This window comes from Bombina bombina, chromosome 2 (genome assembly GCF_027579735.1).
Source record: "Bombina bombina isolate aBomBom1 chromosome 2, aBomBom1.pri, whole genome shotgun sequence".
Taxonomy (NCBI): Eukaryota; Metazoa; Chordata; class Amphibia; order Anura; family Bombinatoridae; genus Bombina; species Bombina bombina.
In genome coordinates this window covers 859,335,921-859,351,737 of record NC_069500.1, presented here as the reverse complement: position 1 = coordinate 859,351,737, position 15,817 = coordinate 859,335,921, and the positions used below count along the sequence as shown (strand labels likewise).

Here is a 15,817-nt window from a genome sequence, read left to right as displayed (position 1 = left end):
CTGAAGAAATACCTCTGGGTGAAGAGACCATTCGCCCGGATGCAACGTTTGGCGACTGAGATAATCCGCTTCCCAATTGTCTACACCTGGGATATGAACCGCAGAGATTAGACAGGAGCTGGATTCCGCCCAAACCAAAATTCGAGATACTTCTTTCATAGCCAGAGGACTGTGAGTCCCTCCTTGATGATTGATGTATGCCACAGTTGTGACATTGTCTGTCTGAAAACAAATGAACGATTCTCTCTTCAGAAGAGGCCAAAACTGAAGAGCTCTGAAAATTGCACGGAGTTCCAAAATATTGATCGGTAATCTCACCTCCTGAGATTCCCAAACTCCTTGTGCCGTCAGAGATCCCCACACAGCTCCCCAACCTGTGAGACTTGCATCTGTTGAAATTACAGTCCAGGTCGGAAGAACAAAAGAAGCCCCCTGAATTAAACGATGGTGATTTGTCCACCACGTTAGAGAGTGTCGAACAATCGGTTTTAAAGATATTAATTGAGATATCTTCGTGTAATCCCTGCACCATTGGTTCAGCATACAGAGCTGAAGAGGTCGCATGTGAAAACGAGCAAAGGGGATCGCGTCCGATGCAGCAGTCATAAGACCTAGAATTTCCATGCATAAGGCTACCGAAGGGAATGATTGTGACTGAAGGTTTCGACAAGCTGTAATCAATTTTAGACGTCTCTTGTCTGTTAAAGACAGAGTCATGGACACTGAATCTATCTGGAAACCCAGAAAGGTTACCCTTGTTTGAGGAATCAAAGAACTTTTTGGTAAATTGATCCTCCAACCATGATCTTGAAGAAACAACACAAGTCGATTCGTATGAGACTCTGCTAAATGTAAAGACGGAGCAAGTACCAAGATATCGTCCAAATAAGGAAATACCACAATACCCTGTTCTCTGATTACAGACAGAAGGGCACCGAGAATCTTTGTGAAAATTCTTGGAGCTGTAGCAAGGCCAAACGGTAGAGCCACAAATTGGTAATGCTTGTCTAGAAAAGAGAATCTCAGGAACTGATAATGATCTGGATGAATCGGAATATGCAGATATGCATCCTGTAAATCTATTGTGGACATATAATTCCCTTGCTGAACAAAAGGCAATATAGTCCTTACAGTTACCATCTTGAACGTTGGTATCCTTACATAACGATTCAATAATTTTAGATCCAGAACTGGTCTGAAGGAATTCTCCTTCTTTGGTACAATGAAGAGATTTGAATAAAACCCCATCCCCTGTTCCGGAACTGGAACTGGCATAATTACTCCAGCCAACTCTAGATCTGAAACACAATTCAGAAATGCTTGAGCTTTCACTGGATTTACTGGGACATGGGAAAGAAAAAATCTCTTTGCAGGAGGTCTCAACTTGAAACCAATTCTGTACCCTTCTGAAACAATGTTCTGAATCCAAAGATTGTGAACAGATTTGATCCAAATTTCTTTGAAAAAACGTAACCTGCCCCCTACCAGCTGAACTGGAATGAGGGCCGTACCTTCATGTGAACTTAGAAGCAGGCTTTGCCTTTCTAGCAGGCTTGGATTTATTCCAGACTGGAGATGGTTTCCAAACTGAAACTGCTCCTGAGGACGAAGGATCAGGCTTTTGTTCTTTGTTGAAACGAAAGGAACGAAAACGATTGTTAGCCCTGTTTTTACCTTTAGATTTTTTATCCTGTGGTAAAAAAGTTCCTTTCCCACCAGTAACAGTTGAAATAATAGAATCCAACTGAGAACCAAATAATTTGTTTCCCTGGAAAGAAATGGAAAGTAGAGTTGATTTAGAAGCCATATCAGCATTCCAAGTCTTAAGCCATAAAGCTCTTCTGGCTAAGATAGCCAGAGACATAAATCTAACATCAACTCTAATAATATCAAAAATGGCATCACAGATGAAATTATTAGCATGCTGGAGAAGAATAATAATATCATGAGAATCACGATTTGTTACTTGTTGCGCTAGAGTTTCCAACCAAAAAGTTGAAGCTGCAGCAACATCAGCCAATGATATAGCAGGTCTAAGAAGATTACCTGAACATAGATAAGCTTTTCTTAGAAAAGATTCAATTTTTCTATCTAAAGGATCCTTAAACGAGGTACCATCTGACGTAGGAATGGTAGTACGTTTAGCAAGGGTAGAAATAGCCCCATCAACTTTAGGGATTTTGTCCCAAAATTCTAACCTGTCAGGCGGAACAGGATATAATTGCTTAAAACGTTTAGAAGGAGTAAATGAATTACCCAATTTATCCCATTCCTTAGCAATTACTGCAGAAATAGCATTAGGAACAGGAAAGACTTCTGGAATAACCGCAGGAGCTTTAAAAACCTTATCCAAACGTATAGAATTAGTATCAAGAGGACTAGAATCCTCTATTTCTAAAGCAATTAGTACTTCTTTAAGTAAAGAGCGAATAAATTCCATCTTAAATAAATATGAAGATTTATCAGCATCAATCTCTGAGACAGAATCCTCTGAACTAGAAGAGTCCAAAGAATCAGAATGATGGTGTTCATTTAAAAATTCATCTGTAGAGAGAGAAGATTTAAAAGACTTTTTACGTTTACTAGAAGGAGAAATAACAGACAAAGCCTTCTTTATGGATTCAGAAACAAAATCTCTTATGTTATCAGGAACATTCTGCACCTTAGATGTTGAGGGAACTGCAACAGGCAATGGTACATCACTAAAGGAAATATTATCTGCTTTAACAAGTTTGTCATGACAATTAATACAAACAACAGCTGGAGAAATAGCTACCAAAAGTTTACAGCAGATACACTTAGCTTTGGTAGATCCAGCAGGCAGTGGTTTTCCTGTAGTATCTTCTGGCTCAGATGCAACGTGAGACATCTTGCAATATGTAAGAGAAAAAACAACATATAAAGCAAAATAAATCAAATTCCTTATAAGACAGTTTCAGGAATGGGAAAAAAATGCCAAACATCAAGCTTCTAGCAACCAGAAGCAAATGAAAATGAGACTGAAATAATGTGGAGACAAAAGCGACGCCCATATTTTTTGGCGCCAAATAAGACGCCCACATTATTTGGCGCCTAAATGCTTTTGGCGCCAAAAATGACGCCACATCCGGAACGCCGACATTTTTGGCGCAAAATAACGTCAAAAAAATGACGCAACTTCCGGCGACACGTATGACGCCGGAAACGGAAATGAATTTTTGCGCCAAAAAAATCCGCGCCAAAAATGACGCAATAAAATGAAGCATTTTCAGCCCCCGCGAGCCTAACAGCCCACAGGGAAAAAAGTCAAATTTTTGAGGTAAGACAAAATATGATAATTTAAAGCATAATCCCAAATATGAAACTGACTGTCTGGAAATAAGGAAAGTTGAACATTCTGAGTCAAGGCAAATAAATGTTTGAATACATATATTTAGAACTTTATAAATAAAGTGCCCAACCATAGCTTAGAGTGTCACAGAAAATAAGACTTACTTACCCCAGGACACTCATCTACATGTTTGTAGAAAGCCAAACCAGTACTGAAACGAGAATCAGTAGAGGAAATGGTAAATATAAGAGTATATCGTCGATCTGAAAAGGGAGGTAAGAGATGAATCTCTACGACCGATAACAGAGAACCTTATGAAATAGACCCCGTAGAAGGAGATCACTGCATTCAATAGGCAATACTCTCCTCACATCCCTCTGACATTCACTGCACGCTGAGAGGAAAACCGGGCTCCAACTTGCTGCGGAGCGCATATCAACGTAGAATCTAGCACAAACTTACTTCACCACCTCCCTTGGAGGCAAAGTTTGTAAAACTGATTTGTGGGTGTGGTGAGGGGTGTATTTATAGGCATTTTAAGGTTTGGGAAACTTTGCCCCTCCTGGTAGGAATGTATATCCCATACGTCACTAGCTCATGGACTCTTGTTAATTACATGAAAGAAACTTTATTCCCATAGGGTTCCATTTCGGAACATAACTACATGTACAAATTAACGGTTGCCTTTCCACCATTTTCACAGGGATTTCAATAAATGTATGTGATCTCGTGTGAGATGCCAAAAACCACCTCATCATTACCTTTTACATTGAATTTCAAAGCTGTACTTGAGGAGGATGGTGTTTTAGTGCTTTTTACTTTTTTTTTTTCTGATTTTCCTATACACATATACACTTACACACAGATGCAGTCACACACACAGATCCACATTCACACACACAGATGCAGCTACACACTCACACAGATGCACATTCACATACACAGATGCAGTCACATACTCACACAGATGCAGTCACATACTCACACAGATGCACAGTCACACACACAGATGCACAGTCACACACACAGATGCACAGTCACACACATACATACACACAGATGCCCAGTCACACACACACACAGATGCACATTCACACAGCATAAATATACATAATGTTTTTTGAAACAGGAATTATTTAATAGATTACATTTTCATTTAGAAATTCCTAATTGGCATATTTTTTTTTTAGTTTTATACAGTCTTTCAGATATTGTGATTTTTTATTTTTTATCTTGGCAACTTCTAGGGCTAAGAAGTGCATAAGAATACATTATAAATACCTAGAGAGCATACCAGAAGCAATCTGTGTCGGTTCTTTGCAGTCCTATCTACAGGTTGCTTCTTTTAGATAAGAGTTGTTTGTTTTTTACTTCAGCCAGAATCCTTTGAAGCACCCGTTGTGCAGGGAACACTGATCCTTCACACATATACAAGGGGACGTCTGTACATTTACATAAATTTGTGATAAGCAAGAGTGAGGGCTTGAGTTTGTAGTATACGAAATTAATCATTGTGGTAAAGAGCCGTGCAGATGACCCCTTGTGCAGTGAGGTGTGAATAGTGTTCGCTGGACACCGGCTGTTTTACAGTTATTTTAGACAGGAACTAGGAAGACACAGACAAATCTGTAAATACAGAAGTGACAGGCACATGTTTTTTACTTAAAAATAAAGAGTAAAAGTTTGCTGTGCTTCAGAATACTGCTGTTCCGCGGAAAAACAACCAGAAATTGGACAGGGAAAATAAGATGACTATTTTAAAAACATTTATAGATTAAGAATTGAATATGTTTTAAATATAAACCATTGCCAAAAACTGTTGCTATATTTACATCTAACAATACAGGCTCTTTAATATCTACCTTTAAGTTAACCACTGTGTCCTGATTCACTTTCAGTACTGTCCCAGCTCATATCGCAACTCCTACCTGTGCTGCATGACTTTAGAGACAGAATTTTTATTTATCATGCGTGCAGGTTTGTTTTACTCTTGTGTGTGGGTTATTAAAATTTTTAATATGTGCATCCCTTGAGTCGTAGTATATCCCCCAGGCTCTAAGAATAAAAATGCCCAAAGCAAATGTGAGGGAAAGGGTTTGGGATAAACTAGCAAACACCGGGAGCCTTCAGCACAAAGAGATGGAAAGAGGGAAGGAGAACACCGCTTTTAAAGGCAGCGCGCTATGCAGAGTAGTGCTCAAAGTTAAACTCTTAACGGAACGAAAATTACAACCAACAATAATGGGGAATCTTTAAGAAGCAACACACCAGTGTTTAAACCACGCATGCGCAAATCAGCGTGTGCGAGCATGGCAACTTATTTACGAGTCAATCGTTATTGGAGAAGACCTAACATAACCATCTGCGTGCAAAAGGTGGGTGGAGCCTGGCAACCATTTTCGGCTGTTTACAACTAAAAGTGTTATACATTTTCAGCTACCACCTTCCAGCTGCTGTACAAAGGACTTGGTGCAGGACGCTTATTGTATGTGTTTAAATAGATAGGCAAAACTTATGTTTGGGTGTAGACTGTCCCTTTAAATAGCTAGGCTAGTTATTTTCTGTTGGTTAAATATCTATAACAAATTGAAAAAAAATTATCAAGTGAACTAGACCTTTGCCTAACTCTGTGATGATACTTGCTACACTATTCTATTTGGGTCTATAATCAGGTTGATTCTAAGCTGTGTTTGTACTATTTTTCCTTTGTCTTCCTAGTTAAGTTATCATAAAGAAATAAACTAAAATGCATGTTTGAATCATTACTAAAGGTTACTATTTTCAAATTCTCCTTTAGAGAATTATAGATTTGCACTTACCTGGTTATGATCAGGGAAGGGAATTATAGAAGCGCATACACCAAGGATCATAGAAGGGTGGATTTCACAATGTGTATAAGTTGAACAATATGCTACCCCTTTCTCCTGCAAATCATCTGGTGTCATTGCAAGCATAACAGTCTCCTCTTCTAGGGTATCAATGTACTCAACAACGCCACTAGCCACAAGGTCCTGCCAACTAAAAAACAAAATAAATCAAAAGTTTTGTTAGTTTACGCAAAGTGCAATGTTTTTGAAAAAGTTTTCTTAAAAAAACGAAAAAACTATTTATTTATATATTAAATGATAGATTTATTTAATTGTGGCAAGAGTCCACAACCTGTTAATATGGAATATACATTCCTACCAGGAGGCGTCAAAGTTATCCAACCCCAAAAAGTCTATAAAACCCCTTCCACCTCACTAATACCGTAGTTTAACGTATAGACAAGCATTGAGGTGTAAAAAAGAACCAAAATATACGAGCAAGGGAAAAAAAATATGTGCTTTAAAACATAACCCCCCAAAAAATCTTAAATAATGCTTACCTGATAATTTTCTTTTCTTCAGATGGAAAGAGTCCACAGCTGCATTCATTACTTTGGGGAATTTAGAACCTGGCCACCAGGAGGAGGCAAAGACACCCCAGCCAAAGGCTTAAATACTCCTCCCACAGTCATTCTGCCGAGGAACAAGGAACAGTAGAAGAAACATCAGGGTGAAAAGGTGCCAGAAGAACAAAAATAACAGACAGCCCACAGAAAAAATACGGGCGGGGAGCTGTGGACTTTTTCCATCTGAAGAAAAGAAAATTATCAGGTAAGCATAATTTAAGTTTTTCTTCCTAAATGGAAAGAGTCCACAGCTGCATTCATTACTTATGGGAAAACAATACCCAAGCTATAGAGGACACTGAATGCAAAAACGGGAGGGCACCTGGCCTGAAAACCCCTACCCAACAAAATCCTGCTTTGTCCGAAGCCGAGAACAAGTTTGAAAAAATGGAAAAGGCCCAAGGACACTGACCCGCAGATAGTCCACAGCCTTGCTAGAAACCGAAGGAACTAGACTCGACTGAGTCAACAGCCTCCAAAAGACCCCGTCCCCAGCAGTCTGTCTCCAAACAACACACCCCATACTAAAGAAAGGGAACAAACTACCGTATTCTTCCACAAAGAAGAAAAGGCACAGAGAAAACATGATTGTACTTTTAAAGCGCGGCTAATCCCTCTTAAGGCGCTGCTCATTTTATCAACCTCGAAAGGAGGAAAGGCAGAGTAGACCTCGCCGGGGATCGAACTTGCAACCCTCGGTTTGCTACAGTGCAAAGTAGCCACAGTGCATTAGTATGCTGAGCTAGCTTCCAGCTAGCATAAGGAACTACAGAAAAAAAAAACTAAAAAGGGCACAACGAGTCCTAAATAAAAACAGAGCAAAAACCGGGTCAGGCTAACAGATACCCAACCAGTCTCATAGAAACAAGGGGAGGCAATGCCCAGACCCCAGAAATGCAGAAACCACGGGATAAGGCCGGGAGTCTGAAACAAAGAGAGGATCCTCCCCTAACACAGTTCAACCGCACTCTAGAAAGCAACTTTAGACAAAGGTCACCAAGTCACAAAAAGGTATCTCAGAATAACGAAACCTCGTGCAGTAAGCTCAGATAGGTCTGACGAACATGACCTGAAGCAAAAACACTGCACGCTGCAGTCATCTAAAAAACATAATTTATACTTACCTGATAAATTCATTTCTCTTGTGATGTATCGAGTCAACGGATTCATTCATTACTTGTGGGATATTCTCCTTCCTAACAGGAAGTGGCAAAGAGCACCCACAGCAGAGCTGCCTATATAGCACCCCCCTTAACTCCACCCCCCAGTCATTTGACCGAAGGCTAGGAAGAAAAAGGAGAAACCATAGGGTGCAGTGGTGACTGAAAGTTTCAAAAATAAAAATACAAATGCCTGTCTTAGAAAAAACAGGGCGGGCCGTGGACTCGATACATCACAAGAGAAATTAATTTATCAGGTAAGCATAAATTATGTTTTCTCTTGTAAGATGTATCGAGTCCACGGATTCATCCATTACTTGTGGGATACCAATACCAAAGCTTTAGGACACGGATGAAGGGAGGGACAAGACAGGGACCTTTAAACAGAAGGCACCACTGCTTGAAGAACCTTTCTCCCAAAAATAGCCTCCGAAGAAGCAAAAGTATCAAATTTGGAAAATTTGGAAAAAGTATGAAGCGAAGACCAAGTCGCCGCCTTACAAATCTGTTCAACAGACGCGTCATTTTTAAAAACCCATGTGGAAGCCACAGCTCTAGTAAAATGAGCAGTAATTCTTTCAGGAGGCTGCTGTCCAGCAGTCTCATAAGCCAAACAGATGATGCTTCTCAGCCAAAAAGAAAGAGAGGTAGCTGTAGCCCTTTGACCTTTCCGTTTACCAGAATAAACAACAAACAATGAAGATGTCTGACGGAAATCTTTGGTTGCTTGTAAATAGAATTTTAAAGCAAGAACCACATCAAGATTGTGCAATAAACGTTCCTCTTTTGATGAAGGATTAGGACACAAAGAAGGAACAACAATCTCTTGATTGATATTCTTAATAGAAACAAAACTTTCCAAGATAAAAGCTTAATATCTATGGAATGCATGGATTCAAAAGGAACCCCTTGAAGAACCTTAAGAACTAAATTTAAGCTCCAAGGCGGAGCAACCGATTTAAATACAGGCTTAATTCTGACCAAAGCCTGACTAAACGCTTGAACGTCTGGGACATCTGCCAGACGTTTGTGTAGTAAAATAGACAAAGCAAAGATTTGTCCCTTTAGAAAACTAGCTGATAATCCCTTCTCCAAACCCTCTTGGAGAAAAGACAAAACTCTAGGAATCCCAACCTTACTCCAAGAGTAACCTTTGGATTCACACCAATAAAGATATTTGCTCCAAATCTTATGATAGATCTTCCTGGTGACAGGCTTTCTAGCCTGAATCAGGGTATCAATGACTGACTCAGATAAACCAGTCAGACGCAGAGAAATTAGATTTGGATGCGAGAACGGACCCCGGATTAGAAGGTCCCGCCTCATTGGCAGAGTCCACGGTAGAACCGATGACATGTACCCCAGGATTGGCGTAAAGCTGATGTGGTGCCACTCTTCAAAAAGGGAAGCAGGGATGATCCAGGAAGCTATAGACCAGTTAGTCTGACATCAATAGTGGGGAAGATATTTGAAGGGATTATAAGGGATTATATTGATGAGCATATTCGTGTAAACAAGATTATGAGTTCTAATCAGCATGGCTTTAGGAGAAATAGATCATGTCAAACTAATCTAATTAGATTCTACGAGGAAGTAAGTAAAAATATAGATAAAGGGGAATCAGTTGATGTGATATACTTAGATTTTGCAAAGGCATTTGATACAGTGCCACATGAGAGATTAATGCACAAAATTAAGGGACTGGGAATAGCTGAAAATGTTAGCTCATGGATAAATAACTGGATAAAAGATAGGGAGCAACGAGTAGCAGTAAATGGATCATACTCAGATTGGACAAAGGTAATCAGTGGCGTCCCCCAGGGATCAGTACTGGGCCCTGTTCTTTTTAATATTTTTATAAATGACTTGGAGCAAGGATTAAATAGCGACATCTCTATTTTTGCAGATGATACTAAGTTAAGTAAGGTCATTAGGTCAGAGCAGGATGAACTCTCTTTGCAAAGGGATTTGCTAAAATTAGAACTATGGGCAAGTGAATGGAAAATGAGATTTAATACGGAAAAATGTAAGGTTCTACATTTTGGAAGTAAAAATAAGCAGGCTATGTATTTTTTAAATGGGACAAGACTTAGCCAAACACAGGAGGAAAGGGATTTGGGAGTAGTAATAGATAACAAGCTAAAGATGAGTGCACAATGCAGGGCAGCGGCTTCAAAGGCTAATAAGATACTAGCATGTATTAAAAAGAGGCATTGATTCAAGGGAGGAAAGCATAATTCTGTCATTATATAAAGCCCTGGTAAGACCTCACCTTGAGTTTGGAGTGCAGTTCTGGGGACCGATTGCTAAAAAAGATATTGCAGAACTAGAAAAAGTTCAGAGAAGGGCCACAAAGCTAATAAGGGGATTGGAGAAATTAACCTATGAGGAGAGGCTAGCCAAACTGGGTCTGTTCTCTTTAGAAAAAAGGCGCTTGAGAGGTGACATGATTACTTTATATAAATATATTCAAGGCCCATATACAGAGATGGCAGAAGCTCTTTTTATTCCAAGAAAATTGGTTCTGACAAGAGGTCATAATTTAAGGTTGGAGGAAAGGAGATTTAATCTCCTGCAACGGAAACGTTTTTTCACTGTAAGAGCAATAAAATTGTGGAACTCATTACCAAAGGAGGTAGTGAATGCCAATACCATAGATACATTTAAAAATAGTCTGGATAAATTTCTGTATATAAACAAAATTCATGGATATGATTGCTAGTATTAAATGGGTCACATTTTAATGGGGTTATTTAAGCTTAACTGGAGCTTTTTGTAAGTATTTTAGATTTGTATAGGTTGAACTCGATGGACTTCAGTCTTTTTTCAACCTTATCTACTATGTTACTATGTTACTATGTCCACTAGGTCTGCATACCAAGTCCTGTGTGGCCACGCAGGAGCTATCAGGATCACCAAAGCTCTCTCCTGCTTGATTCTGGCAACCAGACGTGGGAGGAGAGGAAACGGTGGGAATACATAAGCCAGATTTAAAAACCAAGGCACTGCTAGAACATCTATCAGCACCGCCTTAGGATCCCGAGACCTGGACCCGTAACATGGAAGTTTGGCATTCTGACGGGACGCCATCAGATCCAAATCTGGCGTGCCCCATAGCTGAATTAGCTGGCCAAACACCTCCGGATGAAGTTCCCACTCCACCGGATGAAAAGTCTGATGACTCAGGAAATCCGCAACCCAGTTCTCTACTCCTGGTATGTGGATCGCTGATAGATGGCAAGAGTGATCCTCTGCCCATCAAATTATTTTGGTAACTTCCATCATCGCTAGAGAACTCCTTGTTCCTCCCTGATGATTGATATAAGCTACAGTCGTGATGTAGTCCGACTGAAACCTGATGAATTTGGCCGCAGCAAGCTGAAGCCACGCCTGAAGCGTATTGAAAATCACTCTCAGTTCCAGAATGTTTATCAGAAGAATCGATTCCTCCCGAGACCATAAGCCCTGTGCTTTCAGGGAGTTCCAGACTGCACCCCAGCCTAACAGGCTGGCATCTGACGTTACTATGAGTCACTCTGGCCTGTGGAAACACATTCCCTGAGACAGGTGGTCCTGAGACAACCACCAGAGAAGAGAATCTCTGGTCTCCTGGTCCAGATGCAGTTGAGGAGAAAAATCTGCATAATCTGCATAAAATGTTTGAGCATGCTTAGTTGCAGTGGTCTGAGATGTAGGCGGTCAAAAGGAACTATGTCCATTGCCACTACCATGAGACCGATTACCTCCATACACTGAGCCACTGATGGCCGAGGAATGGAATGAAGAGCTCGGCAAGTGGTTAAGATCTTCGATTTTCTGACCTCCGTAAGAAAAATTTTCATTTCCACCGAGTCTATCAGAGTTCCTAGAAGGAAACTTTTGTTTGAGGGAAGAGAGAACTCTTCCTTATGTTCACCTTCCACCCGTGAGATCTCAGAAAAGCCAACACGGTGTCCGTATGAGATTTGGCCAGCTGGAAAGTTGGCGCCTGAATTAAGATGTCGTCCACATAAGGCGCCAGAAGGGACCCTAGCACCTTGGTGAAAATTCTGGGAGCCGTGGCCAACCCAAACTGGAAATGCCTGTTTCGAAAGGCAAATCTGAGAAATTAATGATGATCTCTGTGAATAGGGATGTGTAGATACGCATCCTTTAAGTCCACGGTAGTCATATATTGACCTTCCTGGATCAGAGGAAGAATAGCCCGAATGGTCTCCATCTGAAAAGATGGAACTTTGAGGAACTTGTTTAGAATCTTGAGATCCAAGATTGGTCTGAAAGTTCCCTCTTTTTTGGGAACCGCAAACAGGTTTGAGTAAAATCCTAGCCCCTGCTCCTCTCTTGGGACTGGGCGGATCACCCCCATGATATATAGGTCTTCTACACAGCGTAAGAACGCCTCTCTCTTTGTCTGGTTTGCAGACAATCGAGAAATGTGAAATCTCCCCCTTGGAAGGGAGTCCTTGAATTCCAGAAAATATCCCTGGGACACATTTGTTAAAGCCCAGGGATCGTGAACATATCTTGCCCAAGCCTGAGCAAAGAGAGAGAGAGTCTGCCCCCTACTAGATCCGGTCCTGGATCGGGGCCAACCCCTTCATGCTGTCTTGGTGGCAGCAGCGGACTTCTTGGGCTGTTTACCCTTGTTCCAAGTCTGGTTAGGTCTCCAGACTGACTTGGATTGTGCAAAATTTCCCTCCTGCTTTGAAGTAGAGGCAGTTGAAACTGGACCACTTTTAAAGTTCCGAAAGGAACGAAAATTATTTTGCTTAGCCGTTGTCTTAATTAATCTATCCTAAGGAAGGGCATGACCCTTCCCTCCAGTGATGTCTAAAATAATCTCTTTCAGTTCAGGCCCGAAAAGGGTCTTTCCTTTGAAAGAGATGTTCCAAAGCTTAGATTTAGATGACACATCAGCAGACCAGGACTTAAGCCATAACGCCCTGCGTGCTAAAATGGCAAGACCTGAACATTTTGCCACTAATTTAGCCAGTTGAAATGCGGCATCTGTAATAAAAGAATTAGCCAACTTAAGAGCCTTAATTCTATCCAAAATCTCTTCTAAAGGAGTCTCCATCTGAAGAGCCTCTTCTAGAGCCTCAAACCAGAAAGCAGCTGCAGTAGTTACAGGAACGATTCAAGCAATAGGTTGAAGATAAAAACCTTGATGAACAAATATTTTCTTCAGAAGACCCTCTAATTTTTTTATCCATAGAATCTTTGAAAGCACAACTGTCCTCAATAGGTATAGTTGTACGCTTAGACAGAGTAGAAATAGCTCCCTCCACCTTAGGAACATGCCATGAGTCCTGCAAGGTGTCAGATATAGGAAACATTAACTTAAAAACAGGAGGGGGAGAGAACGGAATACCTGGTTTATCCCACTCCTTAGCAATAATATTTACAATCCTCTTAGGGACTGGAAAAACATCAGTGTAAACAGGAACCTCTAAATACTTATCCATTTTACACAATTTTTCTGGAACTACTAAAGGGTCACAATCATCCAGAGTTGCTAATACCTCCTTAAACAATAAACGGAGGTGTTCAAGTTTAAATTTAAAGGCAGTCATATCAGAATCTGTCTGAGGAAGAGTCTTTCCTGAATCAGAAATCTCTCCCTCAGATAACAAATCCCTCACCCCTTCAGAGCATTGTGAGGTCATATCAGATACGGCTACTAAAGCGTGAGATAGCTCAGTATTTTTCCTTAACCCAGAACTATCCTGCTTTCCTTGTAAACCAGGCAGTTTGGATAAAACCTCTGTGAGGGTTGTATTCATAACTGTGGCCATGTCATGCAAAGTAAATGAACCTGACGCACTAGAGGTACCTGGCGTCACTTGTGCGATCGTTACTGGTTGTGACACTTGTGGAGAGCTAGAAGGCGAACCCTCATTTGCATCTGACTGAGAATCATTTAAAGCTCTATTTTTTAAATGCTAACATATGATCCTTATAATTTATAGACATATCAGTACATTTGGGACACATTCTAAGAGGGGGTTCCACAATGACTTCCAACATATTGATTTAACTTGGTGTCAGACATGTTAAACAGGCTAGCAATGCAACAAGCAAGCTTGGAAAACACTTTAATCAAAGTAAAAAACACTTAGAAATAAAACGGTACTGTGCCTTTAAGAGAAAAAAAAAAGCTGCACAAGTTCTGCTAAACAGTGTAAAAAAGCAGTAAACTTAATGAAATTTTTACAGTAGCATCCTACAGCCTTAGTAACTTTGCACAACTATGCAAATAACCAATTAACCCCTTAATGGCAAAACCGGATTGAAAAAACATCAAAACCAGTAAAAAAAGACTTTTTTGAGAAAATAAACTAACATTTTTCTCACCACACTCATTACCATTTCCTAGCAGTTAGAGTAGGCAAAGAGAATGACTGGAGGGTGGAGTTAAGAGGGGAGCTATATAGGTAGCTCTGCTGTGGGTGCTCTCTTTGCCACTTCCTGTTGGGAAGGAGAATATCCCACAAGTAATGGATGAATCCGTGGACTCGATATATCTTACAAGAGAAATGACTCTGAAACAGAAATACTTGCAGGGCAAGTAGAAAGCAGCTGAAGATAGGATCCTTCAGATTGCTAAGTATCCACTAACCAGCGGATAACGTCGCAGGCTAAGACCAACAAGTCCTTCCCACAAATCTTGAATGTAGAGAAATGAGAACCCTCAAAAAGGCTTACTATACCTCAAATGCTCTGAGGACGAAATATCAGAGCAACAGATCTCAGATCCTGCTTCTACACCAGCCCAGCCCAAGCGACAGACATGTCTGATAGACAGGGGGACAGAAGACCCCAACCACAAGCCCCCAGGGAATGGAAGAAAAAAAGGGGGGACTCACCAACCCCAACAGAGCTCAGGTGCCAACCCAATCTGCTCCTCCAAAATAAGGCACTCCCAAGGAGAACACCCTAGGACCTGGAGAGAAAAGTGCAATAGATCCGTAGGAAGACCTGTCACAACTTGCTTAGACAGTCTCTACGTAGAGAGACCAATTTCCAACAGGAGGAACAGAGCCCACAGAGCAGCAGATGCTGCCCCTTACAGAAGCCACCTGATCCCACCCTTCAACACACAGGGCAGGACAAGGACCCTACAGAGAGAGGAAACCCCCAACTCATAAGGAAGATAAACTATCCCCTCCAAAGGGAAAGGCACAGATAAGAACAGCGTACATGTTCACAAGACATGAAGCCATAGTACGACCGGATGAAAAATCATCCAGACACCACTGTTGACCCAAAAGAGAAAAAAACTCCCCATAGAGGAGCACACTCCGTCCGAAGGACAAGTCAGGCCTTAAAGTTTATAACCAGTACCGAAGGTGGATGAGAACTTTGGCCTACCTGCTTGCAAGCCCAATGAGCTAGCCCCTATGTCGCAACATAGGGTCCCTGAAAAAAAAACTGGGTCGTCCTGAACCAGTCCATCGATCATAAGTCTACAGAAATCCAAGAAGGATCCAAGACAAGAACTCCAGACCCGGGACCCAGAAATGTCCGAGAACGAACGACACCCTCAGGGAACACAAGATACCACGTCTGAAGCAATCAGTCTTTGGGAAACCTAGAGAACGGGTACAGGACTCACTCGTAATTCCCAGCCCAAAGGGAAGAGAACACCCTTAGCCGGAGGTCAACTCCCCCCCCCCCCCCCCCGCAGCAAGGTACTAGGCCACGACAAAGTAACACAATTTCTCTAAAGCTCAAAGGCCCCAAGGGCAGCACTAAGGGAAATGAAAACAAGAACAGAGTCACCCAAAAGAGAGTAGAAGAAAAGCTAGTCTCCATAATCCTTTCAGATTAACATTCCAGAGGACCACACCCAAGGCAGAAGAATGCAAAGCATCCCGAACCCAGGCAGAAAAACATCCCCTAAGCTAAATGTTT

General features: G+C 41.1%; 1 protein-coding gene across 1 annotated transcript in view; it reads right to left on the bottom strand.

Moving 5' to 3' along the window:
* The window catches only part of POLR2B (RNA polymerase II subunit B), a 764,705-nt gene that overhangs the window by 199,418 nt on the left and 549,470 nt on the right, over nucleotides 1–15,817 (bottom strand). The window contains exon 6 of the mRNA XM_053700123.1: nucleotides 6,130–6,328. Within this exon, the coding sequence (XP_053556098.1) occupies nucleotides 6,130–6,328 (199 nt within the window). The remainder of the gene's footprint in view (nucleotides 1–6,129; nucleotides 6,329–15,817) is intronic.